This window comes from Brugia malayi (genome assembly GCF_000002995.4).
Source record: "Brugia malayi strain FR3 genome assembly, contig: Bm_v4_Chr2_contig_001, whole genome shotgun sequence".
Classification (NCBI taxonomy): domain Eukaryota; kingdom Metazoa; phylum Nematoda; class Chromadorea; order Rhabditida; family Onchocercidae; genus Brugia; species Brugia malayi.
Window position 1 is genome coordinate 11,491,229 of NW_025062476.1, and position 20,705 is coordinate 11,511,933.

The following is a 20,705-nucleotide window of genomic DNA, read 5'->3' on the forward strand; positions in this document are numbered from 1 at the left end:
CAATGCCAATGATAAAATATTTTATTATACATTTTGATTGTATTCATTTGTTGTGTTGTGTAATATAATTTTTTTTTTATTTTAATTTTATTCCAATTCTAATTAAAATGGAACTTGGAGATTTTTTTTTTATTAATTATATATATAGAGTAGATTATTATCATATGATGATTTAACCTAAAACCTACTCAAATATTAAGAAAAAAAAGTTGTGGATGAACTAAGAAAGCATTAGATTTGATTCTAATAATTTTAGGTTAAAAATTAATTGATAATTTATCAAAGAATAGTGAATATTATTGTCATTGTTATTGTAAGTTTCTCAATATGAAATTAATTGTTATTTTTCATGTTGATATCACTGATGTCATCGTTTTTTTTTTTTTTTTTTTTTTTTTTCAATATTAAAATTGTAGTCATTGTCGCATGCCATATCTTTGCATGCCTATTATGATTATTTATTTCTTGCCTTATGATAATTTTCTGCTTGCAAAAATGTCATACTAATTTTACTATTGATTGATGTGATACTTTTATATTTGCGTTGAATAATTTAGCATAATTAGGAGTGTAGTTTTATATGACGTAGATTGGTTGTCATTAAATAGAATGAAAATGTAAGTTAATTAACGAAAGTTGCGTAAAAAGTAAAATGTATGCTAATTCTCATTATTACATAATAGTTTTGAAGTTTTGATGTTTTCGATTATTGTCTTCACAATCAAAAATACACTTTCAAAAAAATTTCATATAATATGTGCGAACAAAATTCGATCATTTACAACATTTATTATTTAACCAGGAATTATATAGAACTGTTATGACAAGTTTTATATGATTATACGGTTAATAAATTATAAAAAAAGCATGGATTTAACATGCTCGATTCCTTATCATTAGTTTATTAACATTATAGAGATTTTCTAAGAACGATTATCGTCATCACAATCGTATATATATTCCACAAATTTGATTAATTTACTTAAGCTAAACTGTTTTTGTAGAAGTTTTGCTTGGGAGAATTGTGAAGAAGGACGTGAAGTGAAACAATGAAGTGTGATGATCCGCTCGATATGGAAGAAACGATAGAGGATGAAGATTGTAATATTAGTAAGAATATTAGTAGTACTATACTTAAAACAGATGATGGAATGGGAACAAATTCTAATGGCAATGAAAATGATGATGGTTTGAATTTCATACTTATTACATATTTAGTATTTTCTCTCTAATACTCAGAAATTTAGAATAAACACTTGGAAGTGAAGTAGCTAAGGCAATAAAAACCTATGTATGTTGTTTAACCTTCTTGTTTTATCAGCAGCTCTATGTGCCTGTGCTAAACTCTCCATAATTTATATACTGGAATTTTAGGTGTGATGGATTTCGAATATAATACAAATCCGGAAGTTTGTATCATATCGATCGGTATGGATACTATATTTGCGAATTAGTGTTTTGTTCTTAATTTATCGGTTGAATGAGTTGGACTGGCGTAATTTTTAAATTTTTACTTTCTTTGCACTTTAATCCTTGAAATCTTTGTCATGGACGACACATTTTCAGATTTGAAATAATTCAAAATTTCAGAAAGTTTTTTCTGTATGCTGCTTATTTGCTTAAAATTAGATATATGTAAAAAAAAAGTTAGATATTACAAAGGTAGTAATCTTAACCATATCAGAGCAGATAACTTTCCCTGAATTTATCTAGCTCTGAACGAAAAGTTATCTTTCAATGCTGTAGAGGTCAGACATCATCATCTCGTGAAGGCGCAATGTCATAGCGAATAGAAAATGCCCTAATGTCTAATTGAACATTTGTTGTATTTCTATTAGTAATGAAATTTTAAATATTGAATAAGTATGTTTTCATAGATTAGAGGTGATAGTCTAGCATAACTTATTTAATGTATATTAAAGTGAAAGTTTGATGCAAATCTATTTAGTATTGCACTTTTATAGCACATATATGTATATATATATACATGCTAGAAAAGAAGGGATTTACTATAGTTGCACTTTAATCAGTCTTTCTTCATTTTTTTAATTTACATGTTTGGTTACATTTTGTCTTTTTCAAGTTCATATTTTTCCCATTTAAAATTTCAGTCTATTATTTTCTATTGCTATTAAATTTCCGTTACTGTTGCATAATAATTTTACACTAGGATATCGTTGGAATGTAATAGGAATAGCTGTTTCATATTATTTATAGAAAATTGGAAGCATTTAATGGTCTTAAATAATTAATCTTTGCTTTTAGGAATGCAATTTTTCAATTATGTAAATACGAATTTCAGTGTTGTTTTGATCCTTTTTTGTGCTATAAATGAGTGAGCAATTTTAATGATAGAATGGTCGAAGTTCTTTCACACTAATAAGATGTTTGCTCATTTAAACTTTCAGATAGATGAGTAAAACAGAGAGTGTTGTGTTTAGTTTACAGGAAGTGAATAGAGAATATACTGGGAATGTTGAGAGGAAGATATTATTGAAGCATTGGAAGAGTGGTTGACAGGAATAATTGAAAGAAAGGAAGAATGTTAGAGGATGGTGGATGCTTTATAAAACAACTCAAACTCAAATCTAAGCTTTTAGAACTCGAGCTATGCTTATTAAACATATAGGATGGCTTAAAGGTTGCACTTCTTAGCTATCTTTATTGCTTCCACTTTTCATTTCTCTTTTTGTTTCATTTAGAAAGAGAGAGAGAGGGGGAGAGAAAGAAAGAGAGAGAGAAAAGAGGGAGAGGGATAACTTCATAGCATTCTATTTTTTCACTACTTCACTTCTCTGCATTTCATGCTTTTCATAATAATTTTTCACATCTTTTTGCACCAAAAAAGAAACATTTTTACTTTTTAACATCACTTCAAAATTTTTCTTTTTGGTTTTTTTTTTTTTTTTTTTTTTTTTTTTTTTTTTCTTACTTTTCTCATCTTTGCATAATTTAATGTGTTCGTTTTGATGTAATTGTTAATATATAAACAAGCGTAAATGATCACTTTTTCTCAATTAATTACTTTCTTCCTCGTTTATACACTATATTCATTTAAATGTACTCTCATATGATTTTAACTAGTTTTCATATCTTTTAGAGATTTCAGTATAATAGAAAAATGAGTTGTTTTGTTCGCGTAATGTTTAAAATTTCAATTTCACATCTGTTTACTAATTTACTCATATGGTTTCATTCTTTTCTTTCGTCTTTTTTTTTTCCTTTTTTGTTTTTGTATAATATTTCTCTTTTCCGAATTGTTTGTTTGTCATTTTGAATCCAGAGTGGTAAAAATGTCTCTTTATTTTTTGATGTATATTGAAATGAAAATTAAAATCGACTCCTTAAATTATGGCATTTTTTATCTCAATTAGTTTACGTTATCTGATACGGATAGTTTAGTGTCTTTATGTTTAGTACGTGGAAATTTTTAGAGTATCACCAGCGAATTTATTTTGTCCACAATTTTCGAGATCTATATGTAATTTGGATTTATATGTTTAGATTGTCAAGAAAATACATCTACTTCTTAGACTTATAGATGATGAAAATTTCACGCAAATTACACGCAAAGTGTAAATACAACTTTACTATAGAATTACGTTTAATTAAAAGTTGTGTTCGCTTTTTTTTTTAAGAAATTGCTGGCTTGAATGTATCACGGTTTATCAGTTTGATTAAATTAAGTTCTTCGAAATAGATTTCATGGAACTTTTTATACTTAATCTTCTTCCATAACTATCTTTTCGCTAATTATTTAAGACATTATTAAAATAAGTGGCTCACTCAGCTTCACTTCTCTTTTACTACTTTTCCTTGATGATCAACAAAATAACACTATAAAGTCATTATATTAGTACTTTAATTTCGTCTTATTTTCCACTTGTGCACTTTCAAATAATTAAAAATGACAAATTTGAAAGTTCAAGTACTGAGCATTGTTGCTCTTAACTAATTTAAACAATTGAAATTAAAATGGAGTTGTTCCCAACAAAAAAAAAAAAATCTTTGTAAATTTATATGCATTGAGTTATGATGATAAGAAGGAAGAAATGTGGAAGAAAAAAATGAATAAATAAACCATGTTTTTACTGATTTTTATATAATCACTTTAATAGGTTTAACAAATCACACTTCCCATATATTTTAATTGAAATTTATGTGGTAATCATTTTTATTTGAATAGGGTAACAGTTTACTAATTTCTATTATTCTCATCTACTTTCTTTTTTTTTTTTTTTTTCTTTTCATATCTTTAATTATTGGCATACTTTGCACTTGCTAAAATGAATTGATTCTATAACTTCTGATGGATAATAGCATACAAAGTTCATTTTTTTTATTCTAGGATAAACATCTGTTTCAGTTGGTAAAGAAAAGCTCGCTCAGTTGAACATTTAGAAATCTAGGAAAACTCAAACTTTCATTTCGATTATTTTTCTAAGTTTGATTTAATTTTTCTTTTCTTTTGACAAGTCAAGAATATTGCCACAGGTGTAGCTAGATATTTTCAAGCATAATAATTTGGATATTTGATAGGAAAAGCTACGTATAGAAATGAAAACAAATCACTGAACATTGTTTTCTGTATTTAGTGTGTTTCAAAGTAGTTTGAAGAAGACTGAAATTGACATGTGACATTAAATATATCTGAAATTTGTCACATCAAACTAAGAGAACTATGAGAAGAATAAGTTTGATTAAGATTATATCTGTAATGAGATGTAATTTTTGAAAATTCCCTTCTCTGTCTTCTATTTTCGCTTAAATATATGCGATCAGTGATTACGAAAACAAAGTTATAGTTGTTACTTTAATTTAGCTTTTGAATACTTGTAATGAATCTCCTGGGAAGATTTAGGATAACATATATTCGCGTATCTGTTACCTCACATTTTTTTTTTTTGCTTTTTCTTTTGAATTGTTAAAAGATTGATTTTAGACTTCAAAATTTATAATCTTTTAATATTTTTCCTTCCTTTCTTTCATAAAAATAAAACGAAAAAAATTAGTGAAATGCTTTTATAAGCTAGCAACTATAGCGATGAAAATAAAATTTACTTTCATTTGGTGTATTTTAACAGAATTTGATTGCTTGTCTCAGATTTTCAAACAGTTATTGCTGAAGATTCTAAAATGACCAAAGTTTGAGTTGCTTTATTTTGGTTTTTATTTAGGGGATTAATTTATAATTGACTTTTGACAAATCGTAAAAATCCTTTCTGATCAATCTTTAACCTTCTGTCTAATATTTATCTTAATATTATGATGTTAACATTTTGATGCACATTTCACACTTTGTTAGTGCTTTGAGAAGAAATACTAATAAAAATTTTTTTCTCATTTCATACAACAAATATTTTCTTGCACATTATTTTTAAAATTTTCTTCATCAATTATCTCTGATTTCAGCATTATCCTTATCATATCTTTCTATTCTTATCACCCATACGCTACTGTTAGAAAAGTTCTCTTGTTAAGATAAATGAAGCGGATAAACAGGTAATGCAACGAACAGGTTAAAACGATATTTGATTCAATTATTATGATTTAATATAATTAATTACTAGAAATATTATAGATTCTTTGAAATATGGTGAATATAAACAATCCCCAGATCTACATGTTGTTCGTGTAACTCAAAAGGAAATTCTTATCGATGCTGTCACTTTTCATGAACGTTCCCTGCAAATTGATTTTCATTGCCTGTAAGTACATTTGTCAAAATAAATTTGTTTTTAAAATATTTTAGTAATATATGATCTTTTTTTCTTTTTTTTTTTTTTAAATATAATAGAAGATAATGAGCTGTTTTACTTTTTTTTTTTTCGTTTTTTTCGTTTTTTTTTTTTTTTTTTTTAGGAATAGGATTAGATATAAACTTTTTTTTTTTGTAATTTTTATGAGCATTAATGGGAAAATTGTGCTTTGTAATGCTTAATAGATATGGTAGATAAAAATCAATGAAACAGTTAAGTAGATGAATGGTGACAATTTAATTATATTTGAAAAGTGAGCAAAAGTTTATTAATAAATAAGACATGCGAAATTTATTGCTATTAATAAGAAAGAAAGAGAAAAGTGAATTTATTATTACTAATGAATGGAAAATTCAATTTCATAATCATAGAGTTTTAATAGAATACTTGAAAATATTATTTAAAGATAAGAGAAAGGTGGAAGAATTGATAAATGATATTCGTATAATTTATTCAGTTATTTTATCTTCTTATTGAATAGTTTTTTTTTTTTTTTTATTCTAGGTTGGATTCAGATCCTATTTTATTAAAATATGAAGTGGATAAATCAGTGCAACTCATTTGGCATGCAGAGCTTGCACATGACATAATACCAGAAGAGTGCCAGATGCGTTCTGATGATCGAGAATATGTGCTAAAAAAACGAGATCCAAATCAGTGGACTTCAGGCTTGCTGCAATGTAATTCATCTAGTGCCTTATCGGCTTTACGTTCCTCATCTACTACTACATCCCCTCATACATCGTTAGTTTTCCTCCAAGTTAATTTCTTTTGTTCTTTTTTTTAACAGGTAGATTTGTCATGTTATTGATGTTAAATAAATTTTTATAGTTCAGAATATAATTTTTTACAATTTATTAAAACTCTGTATAATTTGCTAGATTTGAAAATTTTCAATTTCTTTCTTTGATAGTTTTAAATTTTTTAGACGGCCAAGCATTTCATATCGTTATATTGGTTCCACAGCTGATCGATCAGGTTTACCTCCCACAGGACAATCTTCAAATTGGATTTCTTCGCATGGTTCTAAATATCAGCGTACCTCTTATTATCCTACTAGTCGAATTGCATATTCAGCGCAAAATTTCAATTTTAATACATATGGAAATTATCCATCAACAACGCTACGATCACAGTCAACAAGTTCAGTTTTGCGAAGGTTGTGGTTTTTTTTTTTTTTTTTTGTTTATTTCTATCGACTTTTCTATGTTTTTCATAAGTAATATTATATTTACAAGTTGAGGAAAAGAAAGATTTTTTTTTTTAAACATATTCATTATAAATTAATTAAATATATACTAGCTAAAATAATTTTGCTTAATGCATTTATGTTGCTTCTAAATGAAATCGAATTCGTAATATTAATTCGGGTTGCAATCGTTATATTTGTATTATATATGTATTCTTAAATTGAGCAGTATAGAGTGATTACCTGTTTTTTTTTTCAGATCTTCCTCATCGTCGTTATTTTCGTCAGCTTCTTCAGCTTCTTCAAATATTGCTCAAAACTCACTAAATGATTCGCAACATTCAACAGGTAGTGCATTGAAACAAACTATCCCTCCTTCATCATCTCCAACAAGTCGTCCAACAGCAAAGGTTTATGTTTTTGTATGAAAAATAAAATTGTATATAATTGTTAAATTAAAAAGTTTAAAATGCATTGTAATTATATGAAAATAGTCAAGCGGTGTTTCAACATTCTGTAACTAATAAATGAAAATACACCCAAAAGTTATTCGTTTTTAAATCCACAAATTAAAATTTTTCTGGTATTCTTATGGAAAATTGTTCTAAAAAATCAACCTCAAACCATAACCTACAGGTATTACCATATGATGAGCAAGGGACAGTAGTCGATTGTGGTTTTACTGGTCTGAGGAATATTGGAAATACATGTTTCATGAATTCTACTTTGCAAATGCTTGTTAACTGCAAGGAACTTCAAGTTTACTTTAGCGGTAAATAAATGTTATACTGATTTGAATATTTATTAATTCTATTATTATTTTCCTGCTTCCTTACATTTGTAATTACTGGTTCTTTCTTCTGAACAGTTCTTTTTTTGTGATTGCATATGTTATTTTTGACTTTTTTATAGAATATATTATTATATGTAATTTACTACTATGTACTTTGCTTTTCACTTGATATTTAAAATTTGAGATATTTATTATCGATCAAACGACCAAACGGCTATTTAATTGGTAGAATAAATAATGAGGAATTTCAGTTAATGTATTTTTAAAAATCTAGTTTTAAAATTTGAGATTGTAATCTGATGATATCTATTATCGAATATAGATAATTATTATTCTAAAAATCTTTCATAATGTTTAGGTGGTTACTACAAGAGAGATATCAATATAATGAATCCACTTGGTTTTGGTGGACGTTTGGCAGAAGTTTTTGCAGAATTTATGAAGCAGATGTGGAATGGTATGAATCGTGCTTATGAACCAACAAAAATAAAGGTATGTAATTATCTGACATTATTATTAATGATTACTAGAAAATTAAAGCCAAATCATTCATATCCCTCTAATCATGTAATCATATAGATTTGAAATTAGAATACATTAATTAAATTCTAAGTAGTTTATCACAATTCATAATTTGTATAGTTATTGATAACGAAAAATTATGTATAACTTGTTTTACAGGAACTAGTGGCTGAAAAGGCTACACAGTTTGCAAATTTTGCCCAACATGATGCCCATGAATTTTTGAGTTTCGTATTGGATGGATTGCACGAAGATCTTAATCGAGTTCGAGTAAAGCCTACAACAAATACGATTGAAGCTGAAGGACGACCAGATATTGAGGTATAAATTATTTCAAAGTTTAAAATGTTGATTTATATCTGATAAATTTGCGTTATAATTATTCGTTAAGGTTTCACGTGAAGCATGGCATAACCACTTGTTGCGTAATGACTCCATTTTTGTGGATCTCTTTCATGGCCAATTGAAATCCAGACTTCAGTGTCCGAAATGTAATCAGGTGAAATTACCTGGAACCAGTACAGAATCATTTTATAACAAATTGTCCTGAGTTCAACTAAAGTTTTTGTAAATACAGATGTTGATAATTTAAACTTATCATTTACATTTTGAGGTTTATTTTCATGCGGTTTATTTCCAAATATCTGGTTTTATTTCTTCCTCCTTGTTGTTTAGTACTTTAACTTAGCTTTTAGATATCAATTACTTTCGATCCGTTTGCTTATCTTGCTGTACCATTTCCAAAAGAGAAACGTTCTTCTACGGTGTATTTTTGGCCTCTTGATCCATGTCTCAAGCCAGTTCGTGTATGTTTTTCGTTTTTTTTCAACAAAATTATATGGAACAAAAATTTTCAATCATTTTCATATTTGTTTCGTAATTCCAAGTTGCACAAACTCTAAAAATTTATTGACCATTAAGAATTTTCTGTGAATTACATTTATTATTGCAATTCTGTTTGCAGATTATAGTGCGATATAATGCAGATGGGAAAATTTCAGAGGTACTAGATGCATTATCGCGATTGGTTAATGTAAATCCAAAATCTGTAAGTTTTAACAAAAAACAAATTAACAATGTAGTAAGTGATATAACATATGCTGTTGACGGTCTGTCTCTTTGTAGAGGCTTAATTAAAATTTGTATAAACGATAGAAAATTTTTAGATGCGCATAATTGAAGTAAATAACCATCGTATTGTTCGCGTATATAATCCGGATGACAGCGTTAACAACATACTTACCACGGATATTATTTATGTGTAAGATTTTTTTTTTTTTGGTCTAACATTTGTATCTACAAGTTATTCTAAGTGAAATGTAATCAGTAATTTGAATTCTTTTGATTTAATAAATTTGTTGATAGATAATGAAATTCCCACAGTATTACTTTTATTACTTGGAGAATTGGATGTTGACATTAAAAAGATATCATTTAAAAAAGTGTAATTCTTATGAATAAGTCAGTTCACAAAATATTGTTTGACGATGTATCTGATTACGATGTGTCGAATTTAGAAAATTGAGATTTTTTACAATTACCTAAGATTTTTGTTTCAAAAAATTCCAGATTATTTGATTGAAATTTATTTCACTCATTATATTGAGACAAATTATAATCACCTTAAATTTTATTTCAGTTTTCAAGTACATGATCCTTATGATTGCAATGATGATATTGTTGAATTTGCTGTTGTTCAGCGTCTTCTTTATCGTAAGGGTATCGGTCGTGCTTGTGCTTTCTGTCATGCAACAGATGTAAAACTAAAAACGTGCGAGCGGTGTTACGATGCTTTCTATTGCAATCGGTTTGTTTTTACTTAATTTTGTGAGAGTTATTTTTTATTCATTCATTATTTCGATGTCCTTTTCAAAAAGATTTATTTTTACATTTCATATAAACATTATATGAAAATACTTATAATTAATTTAAGTTTCATATTACATACGTGAATATAAAAAATATAATTTTAATACTTATAAAGAAATATTTTTAGTAGTAAAACTTTGTTTGTTTTACTGTTAAGTGATCCGAAGAAATTTTTTTTTAGCGAATGTCAAGTGAAGAATTGGCCAGATCATAAAATCGGCTGTAGATCACGTACTCAAGCGGAAGCTGTTGGGCAACCGTTCATCATTTCGTTACCTAAAAAACGAGCTACTTATTCGAATATTATGAGGAATTTGGAAAGTCGTTGCAAGTTAGTTCTTTCTTCTATCTTTCCATTCATATGAGGAATTGTTTATCAGTGAAATTTAATAAACATTGATTTAGTTGAAATAAAATATAAAAGGTTTATGGCATATTTTGTTGTCTTTATTCTTACAGAGATAGATTTTTTTTTATACTTATGGTAATCATACTTATGAAAGCACTTTTTTTTTACCTGTAACGATAAATACACAGTATTCAGTGAAGATAGCGTTATAAATCTGATAAAACTCATATAATTAATGAATAATTATTATGGTGAATTTTACGGCGTTCTTTTTCTTCTTTACTTAGGAATCTTTTTTTCCAAATAAATTTGCTCGTTATATAATTTTTTTTAGACATTCGGTTAATGTATTTCAACCACCAGTTGAAAACAATAACGATGCAGTGGTTGATCCATTAGAATCTTCTCGTGAATCATATGTGGGTTCAAGCTCATGCTTTTCAGCATCTGCTATTAATGGGAATATTGATGATTTACCGGTATGATTGCATATTTTAGTGTTACTATGCTACTAAAAATGAAACTTTTCCCAAAAATTTTATGGATAAAAATGAATGAGCAGGTCAAATTGATAGTATGGCTGTAAGTATGAAGTTTAAGAAATACTAAAAAATTTTTTTCATTCATTTCAAATGAAGGTAGTTCCTGTTGCGGCGAAAAGACAGATGGTTCTTGGTGAGCCACGAAATAAATCACGAACGGAATCAAAATTATTCTTAGTACGTAAACTGCAACAATCGGATGCTGTATTTGGTGATACATTGGTTGATTCACGCTCTGATAGTAAGAATTGATGTTTTTTTTTTTTTTTTTTTATTTCTAGCAGGTGAAGGTTTCTTAGATGAAAGCCAGTTTTATAATTTGCTGTCTTGGATTTGCAAAAAATTTAGTCACAGTTTCATTTTTTTAATATTTTTATATTAACTATCGTATAAGTGAAAGCTATTACTGGTTTGTTAAAAAGTGATATAAATTTTTTGATTTTATACATCACTTTAGTTTTGATTTAGTATTACATTAATTAAAGTTAACGCAATCAAATTGTTATCAAAGCATGACATGTTTTTTTTTTTTTCGATTGTATAAATAAATTTGAAATGGATGAAGTTGGATTTTATATAAAATGTTGTTTGATTACATATTTATGCAGAATGTTTTCAAAAACGGAACTTTATATCTAATTTTTAGCAGCTTTGGATTTGCCAAATGGAACTTTTCTTTCAATTAATTGGTGGAATTTGAAATGTGGTAAAGAATATTTAACAGTTGAAACAAAAAGAGATGTGGTAAGTTATTAAATATATTAATATCATATCGTTGTTTTATTTGTTTTCATCTTTTCAGTTAAATTTCAGTAGCTTTAAAGAATTCTAAATAAAAGATTCATACAAAAATTAAATTGTCTTGCTACAGGATGTCGATATCGAAAAAACCGCTTACTATCAGAAAATGTCATCATCAATGGCAAGTTCCAGTAGCATTGCTTCAAATCCATCGTTGTATGATATGTTAGCAATGTTTTCGGAAACGGAACGTCTTAAACCGGAAGAATCCTGGTGTGTTTTATATATTTTTAATTTCATTAGAATTCGGAACTTTCAAAATGAGCAATAATTGAAATTACTATGAAAATTATCATTTTCACTAAATGTAATGTTAAAATAATGACTTATTAATAACGGATGAGCTTCGTGGAAGAAACTTTTAGTACCATTTGCTTATTTGTTTTATTTAAAGTGATAAAATAATAGATAGTGAAATTATTATGCTTATAAAATGTAAGCTACATTTTAATGCTTTCTTTTTCCAACTTCAGGTACTGCAGTAAATGTAAAGAACATGTAGAAGCAACTAAACAGCTTGTTTTGTATCGCTTACCTCCTATTTTGATCATTCAGTTGAAACGTTTCATTTATACAACATCGCTGATGACAGTACATCGTCGTTCCAAGGATGATCGTCCTGTTCGATATCCACTTGATAATCTTGATTTGGCTCAGTTTTTATCCGACACTGCTCCATCAGGACAGGTTATATATTTAAATTAGAATTCTCAATAACATGTTACGTAATATCAATGCGCTACATTGATTTTTCTTTCTAATTTCATTTTAATTTCATGTGATCATCTTGTCCAATATCTTGCCATAATCTGGACTTGGCTCAATTTTTGTTTAATATTGCTTCATCAGGACAATTTATATATACATATTTGAAAGATTTCTGAGTTCTGATTTCTTTAAAAGAATATTATAGTGTATGAATAAGCTTTATTCGATGTACTGTTAATAAAAAAGTATGTAATTCACTTTTTTTTTCCTCTTTCCAGGAAACGAAATATGATTTGACAGGTGTAGTATGTCATTCTGGGAGTAGCTATTTTGGACATTACATATCGTTAGGTAGACTGCTAAGTATTGATGGGAAAACGATTGAAATTGGTAACTTTTTCATTTTAATTTCTAATATATACACATATAATAAAAAACAATTCGTATTAATTTAATCAAATACAAATCTTGTTTTTCATTTTGAATATTAAATTTTTGATGTATTTTTACATATTTTGAATGAGTATATTACATTTTATAGATTGGCGTAATTTTGACGATTCGATTGTTACACGTGCCCAACTTTCACGTGTTCAAAACGATGATGCTTACTTGCTATTCTATAAGCAGCGTGGAAGAGCAACACAGGATTTGCTAAAGAAACATTATGGTATTGGATAATTCCAAATTTAACAATCATCTTTTTCTGTATCCTTTCTGAAGTGTCATTGTCCTCATGGTCGAAATCTTATATAGCTTCTGACTTCTTTTTTTTTTTTCTCCTCCCCAAAAAATGCATTTTTTTTTTTTTTTTTGATATAGTCGATTGGTGGTGATATTGGCGGTGATAATTGATGTTTTTCTATTTCTATATATTCAGCCAAAATGGTTGCATTTTTTTTTTTTCCTTTTCTTTCCCTTTCCTCTACATTTCTTCTCTTTTATTATGTTCGTTTGTTACTATTTATCGTTTTTCTTCGTCTCTGTTTTACGAGTTATATCTTGTGAATAAAAATAAATTTGGCAAAAAATGAAAAAATTATTTCTGGTAAACCAATTTAAATGGACAAGTTAATTAATTTATCAGCTCAAAATTCTCTTTCGTTTATTCATCCTACTTTTGCTGCCAAAAAAAAAAAAAAAAAAAAAAAAAAAAAGAGAATTTTTAAAAGGTTAAAACTTTTTATTTCAATGGATTATTAAGATGCATTGTTTGTGTTTTACTTGATTAACATTCACTACTCACTGCACGATTCAAGATTCATCTATAATGCCTGAATATACTTTTGCTTTATAAAGATTTTTGAAAGAATTCGAATTATTAAGTCTTTTTTTTTTCTTACATTTCAATATGCTATGACAGAATAATTACAGTTTTTATTTTATTTTTTTTTCTTTTTAATCTAAAACTAAGCAATACAGAGAAAGAAAAATAAACGTAAAATAAATCATCTAGATAATCGAGGTTTATTATTCACGGAGATTTGAGTAGTAGCGAAAATTATTGACATAACTTAATTATGAATATGTGTGAATATGGGGGAAAGAGAGTAGACAGAGAACAATTATTTAGCTAACTTTGCCCATATGTACAGGTAAGATAATAAGTAATGATTTTACTACAAATTTCATTATAATAGTAAAGTAGTGCACTAATTGAAAATGGTAAGGTTCTTACTGATAAAAGTTATCGTTAGTAGCTTCTATCTAAAATGCTCAAAACCATTCATTTGTTTAATTTAGGCTTAACATAAACAGAGCAATATGTAATGACAGAGTAAAAAAAAAGTTAATAAAAACAGATTACATATGAGTAAATGTCTCATAAACATTTGAATGCTTTTAGGAGGATATATATATATATATATATATATATATATATATATGTTCAGAGTGCAAAAATTTAAGTTAAAAGCTGTATTGCTAATGTTTTCAATAAAAATAATGTAAAAGTTGCATCTTAAGATATTTCTGTAACGTTCTTTCTCTTACCAATATAGCTTTGGGAATTTCAAACGTAAAAAAAGAAAATATTCTAAAAACAAAATTACAGCACCAATTCATCAAATGTCAACGAACCAAAAAGTGCTATTGAAGGCTTTAAAAAAAAAAGTAAAAAATTGACGAATGACGTATTCACTTCAGAAATAAATGATGAGTAGTTCAGTGAAAAGGAGGTAAAGTTCCTCACTTAACATAGAATTTCTTAAGATTTGAACGAAAGAAATGACAAAAAAAAAAAAAAAAAAACTTTGCTCGATGAAAGAAAAATAAGATGAATTAGGCAAATATAAATTAACAAAAACGAAAAAAAAAATACAATTAAAAAAATTTACTCCATGAATCAATGGAACTTGTAGTGCGTCCACATTATATTTGATAGAAATAAAAAACCTTTTGAAAATAATCATTTATGTGAGTGATAGAATAGCTTGTGGAAAAAACCCCAATTCAAAATTCCAAAGTAACTGTTTAGAAATTCTAAATAAAGTAGTGAGATTTTTTTAAAAAGTTATTTTAAACAAAAACTTAAATTTATGCAAAAAAGTACATACAAAAGTCCACATTCAATACACTTTGCAAAATCAACCATTTATAACTTTTGTCCTTTTTTTAAATAAAAAGAAAAACAAAACTACACCTATCGATCTTATTCCAAATTGATTTTGCTACATACACTATAATCATAAAAAGTTGTTTTGATTTTTAAAGAATGGTGATGATATCAGTTTTGTATGAAATTCTGATAAACCAAACCAGAGAATTGGAGGTAATATATGAGTGGAAATGAATTTTGTACAAAAAGAATTTCTTAAAGTGTTTTGGAGTTAGTATCATGTTCTATGTACCATCAATTATTCCGTTCAATTTAAATGTTCCAATCGAAGAGTAGTATCCGTGCTCATCTGCTGATCCATTTAAAATCGATATATGGACCTGAGAAACAAAATAAATAAATATCGAAGATATCCAGTGAATCATCTAGGTAATTAACGTTATTTGTCAAATTGATGTATAACCGATTTATTGAATTTACCGTTCTATAAGATTTGTCGCTGTCGATATCACTTCAAAGCTAATACTCTAAACAAGATAAACAAGATTTTCATCAATCTAATCTCTAACTTAAACAGTCTTCTGGATTGATGATTAGTTATTTGTATAAACTATGTAGAATATTTAGATGAATTTCATAAGAGATTGCTGTATAAGGTGCACTTTACTTTGTACATACATATGAATACAAGAAAATATGCTCAACTGATTCTTAGATGAGAAATATGTGCAGTTTTTCGGTACTTTCTTCTTCATAGCTCTTACAAATTGGCATCTTAAAATTATCATTTAAAAATTAAAAAAAAAAAAAAGACAGTCTTTTCAAAAATGAATCAACATACTTCAGTTACTGTTACTTTCCCAAAATCATAATTTCGATATTTCTCCAACAACTTCGCCACATCCATTCGTCCTCTCTTCTTCTTTTTTTCCCACTGCAAAACAATATTTTAATTCTTGATGAAATAATCTTAAATGATGAAAACGAATAATTTGAACCTATAAAGATCATGGAAACGGACAAAAATCCTTTAGACATTGCAGTACTAACCATATATCTGGTATTCATAAGGGTCAGATGTATCTTTACTGAATCCTGTTGTGGAGCAAAACCTGTATCACTCATTGCATGTGCTATTGTATCAACGACATTGGCTAATCTGAAAAAAAAATGAAATTTTGTAGCAGCAAAAATTAATTCAAATAATAATCGAAATTTGGATAAAAAACGAACTTATCTGATGAAGTTAATGCGTATAATACATTAACACGAGTTGGATCATCGTTCATGATTTCCAATCCTTTAATTTCCACTTCCAATGGCTTACCATTCAAGATTTCACTTAAACATTTACAGAGTGAAAATATTCCGAAACATCAAGTTCTACTGAATTAGTAACCATCATTAATGTGAATAAATGAATAACCTATACATGACTGAATGTTGAACTAACTAATTAAACTAACTGAAACTATTTAAATTAAATGAGGTATTTAATACACTTTCTAATAATAACTTCTCTATGAGAACATTTACATCTTAACTTTCACTCATACATATGTTTGATTTTCACAAATTGTACTGTTTGCAAACTGTTTTTGGTGGTTATAATAGTTAAAATAGAAAGTAACAATTATCAAATTGCTTAAAATAAATGTAAGTAAAATGCGATGAAATAAGTACCTCACGCGCGTATTGATTATTTTTTCTAATGAATCTGATATAGACTTTTCTTCGCTAATATCCAACAATGACAACATTGTTATCGTCAAATGTAACTTTCTTGGTTCTTGAAAAACGGTTTCTTCTCTACATGAATCCTGCAAGAAAAATTACTAAAAATTTTAGAAATACACATAAAAAATTATTAATTTTTCACACATTAACAAATTTCTTCCTATCATATAAGCTATTATTCCATAACAGTCAGAATGCACTAAAAAATATTTTTTTTTTTTTTGGCAGAATTTTCAAAATAGTCAGACTAATTTATCATTAATAAGTAAAAAAGAAACAATAACAACGAAAAGAATCTTGTTCGAAAATAGCAAAACAAAATATTTACCGATAATTCCTCATCATTTTTAACTGTATTCATAAATTTGAGAAAATTATCTTTAATAGTTTCGTGCGTCATAGGAATTGAGATAAAATGTGTATATGAGGCTCTATCACGTGCTCCATGAATTATTAAGTGAATTCGATCACGACAACGCATCACACTTTCTTCTGATGTCATTGATACAATTTCTGTAAAACGAATAATAATAAAACATGTAAAAATATGAAAATTTTCACGCAGAAAAGAAATAAATAAGATAAATAAGGAAGCACAGATAACAATGATTGAGCAATATGTACATGATTACTTCCTTGTTTGTTTGTTGGGTTAAAACTTTATTTGAAATCAGAAGAGCGTATGCACAAATTTTGTCAAGTGTAGCAAGCGAATGCGTAAAGATTTTTGCTTATAACAATGCAATATCAAAAAAAAAAAAAAAAAAGTAAATAATAAATTTAGAACGTTACGCCATATTCTATCAACAATGATCCCATTTTTGCGATAGCATAGAAGATAGGAAAAGCAAAAGTCCATAAAAGTGAGATTTTACAAACATTCTTGGCATGAAAATTGACATAATAAAAAAAAGATTAAGGAAAAGTTACATACCAACAGGATGTTTCTTTTTTTTCTTTGTCGGAAAATTCAACCGACAACTTGTCTCTTCTTCAATTTTTCTTTTCATAGACCCTTTCGGTCCAATTACAAAACGCCGTAGAAGAACAGGGATTTTAATCCTTAAACAAGTTAAATTTCTTAATCAGTAATAGCATGAAGCTCAATAAAATAATATCAAATAACAAGATAAAATCCAATAAATGAAACAAAATATGACATAAAAATATGACATTAAACTAAGGAAAAAAAAGCAAAGCAAAAATCACCAAGATTATTATCGCTTGTTCTTAGTGACACCAAGAAGTTAATCTCAGTAATCTCTAACAACTTTTTATCGCCTATGTTGCCTGAACAATATAGATATAAAGTATAAATATAAAGTCTTTCTTTTTTATTTTAAATTTTTGAAAATAAGAATAATAGCAGTAGCAGTAAAAGTAAAAATTACTTGGCTGTCCACTTTTTTGTTTTTTTATTGTAATTTACAATAAATTCTTCGTTCTGTTCTAATTGATCTTCATCTGTTTCATCAGTCATATCTGTTGTTAAGAGATCACTCGATTCACTAGTCATCGTTCTGGTCTCATCAGAGCTATTTGACGCATTCACTGCAATATTTGTTTATATTTATTCTAATTTTTAAAAAAAGAAAAAAAAAATTTCGTTTAACGAATTCAAGCGACACAACTCGAAATTTAGCTAGAATGCACTAAAACACATTCACTATTTCATCATTTTTTAAACACCAAAAATTTTATCTAATAACAAGTAATAATCAGATGATAACAAACAACACACTGCTGACATTAATCATCCCATTAAATTAAAATAACCAATATTCATTGTACTAAAACAACTCATATCACCGATATTTACACCTCTAATTCCTCCCTATTAGAACAATTAAATAATCATTTTAACTCTTTCCTCATTTTTCGAGCTTAAAATTTTAACAACGCATTTACTGTTTCTGTTTAAGAGAAAGAAAGTCAATCATAGTGCAACAAACCAGCTGAACCACAAGAATCGCTTTCACCGTATAAATCAGCTGTATCACTGGTTCCAAAATTTACCTCATATTCATTTCTAAAAAAAGAACAACGGCGAACTTAGTTATTCAACACTATATCCAATTTTTATTGATTAGTAAAAAATGCGAATGAACGATTAAATAATTTAGTTCAAAGAAATCCATAAATTGATACTTCAATTAGCAAATAAAAAGGGAAAGAAGAATGAGTCAAGAAATGAAGGAAAAATTAGAATAACTAAAAGGGATACGATAAACATTATCTTCTTTCCTCATATAGCAAAATCCAAATAAAAAAACCGCACATAATCAGGATAAGAATGCAGAATCAATCTGTCATTCTATCATTCGACTATTTTATATAATTATGAAGTATGACAGATATAAGTGATAGGTAAGAACTTTGTATAACATTACAATGAGTACTCGAATTTCAACAAATCTGTCAGCTTAATGAGATAAATATGCCCAGCATCTCAAATTCAATTATACCTTTCTATATTTAAATTTTTAGCTTCATTACAACTTCCATGCCTACTGAACGAATTCCATGCAATAATTATTTAGAACATAATATAACAAACTGCTGTATATTTTATTAATTATATATCTCTTGCATGCAACGCTGGTAATATTTACATAATTAAATATGCAAATAGTGATATTAATAAGTACCAAATAATACATTTAAAATTTATAAAGCGAATGGTGACATAAATTTCTCTCAACCTTCGTGTTTTTTGAATATTACGCCTATAAATGCGACCATCAATTTCATATGTTGGAACGAACAACGGAAAATTCATTGATAGAATGATCGGTAAATTATCTGCAAATTACAGTTATTTCTACTTGCTTTTGCAAGCTTCAATTTCTCAATCCATTCTAACAATTCAAAACAATTTATTTTATAATTTATTCAAAATCATTATAATCAAATCGTTTTATAACTTTTACAAGGCACATATATTGAATTCAGTTGAATTGTTTGAAATATTATAATTTTTCTTTTTTGATTTCATTATTACTACTCTCAATTTTGCAAACTATCTGAACAACTAACACACATTTAACAAATAAATTTGTAATTTGGCATACAAACAATATAGTTTTTCCGATGTTCCGTTTCTTTTCTTTTAAAGGATGAATTCTACATTCTTATGGAGAGAATCTGACAGCGTCAATTAACTAATAACTAAAATCGACTACTGATAAAAGAAAAGTTAAGTTACCTTTTTGAAATGATCCGAGCAATAATCGTTGGAAATGTCTGAATAATTTAATTGTTGTTTTCGATAAGTTCATCAATTCAAAGACAGAATTTGATATATGTCATGCATATAATCACATATCCTACAGAAATAAAAACTTATTTGACAAGTTTGAATTTCAGGAAAGTTTACCGGTTATTGCGCTCTTAGATGTATCCGAATTTCCGGATCTTCGTTCCATTTTTACATGTACCTGTTGAACTATCACTCATCCTTTACAACTTACTTACAATCAAAACTGACACAACACAAAGCAACTGCTACTATTTGCCCGTCACAACGATCACAGAAAAGAGGCCACAAGCTGGGCCGTCTTTTCCCAGCTGTGATTTTTGGGCGCTTAATTTATTCTTCGGAATTAGGTTTCGTTAAAAGGACATTTTCCTTGATCCTTTGTAGCATTTCACTGATAAATTTAGAACTAAATGTCAGTTTTATCACACGAAACTGATATAATATTTAACTTTTTAATTTAACTATTTTAAATTGACATTAAATTTAATTTAAATTTCTCTATTAAATCATCCAAATTTATTAAAAAAATTTTAAATTATGAATTTAAACCAATGATTTTTTCATTTTAAATTGAATCATTCAAAATTAATTATGTTGAATTTTTAACTTTTAAATTTATA

At 27.3% G+C, this 20,705-nt stretch overlaps 2 protein-coding genes across 4 annotated transcripts; one reads left to right on the forward strand and one right to left on the reverse strand.

Annotated features, from left to right (window-relative positions):
• Positions 1–1,049: 1,049 nt before the first annotated feature.
• Bm3163 lies at positions 1,050–13,213 on the forward strand (the record flags this gene model as incomplete). Of its 2 annotated transcripts, XM_043079281.1 has the most annotated exons (22): positions 1,050–1,188; positions 1,375–1,428; positions 5,582–5,708; positions 6,264–6,503; positions 6,688–6,918; positions 7,208–7,358; positions 7,585–7,720; positions 8,100–8,233; positions 8,423–8,584; positions 8,655–8,762; positions 8,959–9,069; positions 9,228–9,311; positions 9,430–9,524; positions 9,903–10,070; positions 10,314–10,463; positions 10,816–10,960; positions 11,120–11,264; positions 11,670–11,767; positions 11,895–12,037; positions 12,298–12,511; positions 12,811–12,922; positions 13,074–13,213. In XM_043079281.1, 22 exons carry the CDS (start codon positions 1,050–1,052, stop codon positions 13,211–13,213), a joined length of 3,087 nt encoding a protein of 1,028 aa, XP_042935215.1. The 2 variants fall into 2 exon arrangements, with proteins under 2 accessions (XP_042935215.1, XP_001896026.2); XM_001895991.2 differs by lacking the exons at positions 1,050–1,188; positions 1,375–1,428; positions 5,582–5,708 and having other exon boundaries at positions 6,367–6,503.
• Positions 13,214–15,373: 2,160 nt separating this feature from the next.
• Bma-ascc-1 lies at positions 15,374–20,104 on the reverse strand (the record flags this gene model as incomplete). Of its 2 annotated transcripts, XM_001895992.2 has the most annotated exons (11): positions 15,374–15,469; positions 15,931–16,023; positions 16,140–16,248; positions 16,323–16,430; positions 16,773–16,909; positions 17,155–17,339; positions 17,761–17,888; positions 18,218–18,377; positions 18,779–18,855; positions 19,529–19,628; positions 20,032–20,104. In XM_001895992.2, 11 exons carry the CDS (start codon positions 20,102–20,104, stop codon positions 15,374–15,376), a joined length of 1,266 nt encoding a protein of 421 aa, XP_001896027.2. The 2 variants fall into 2 exon arrangements, with proteins under 2 accessions (XP_001896027.2, XP_042935216.1); XM_043079282.1 differs by lacking the exons at positions 18,779–18,855; positions 19,529–19,628; positions 20,032–20,104 and having other exon boundaries at positions 18,218–18,342.
• Positions 20,105–20,705: the final 601 nt, after the last annotated feature.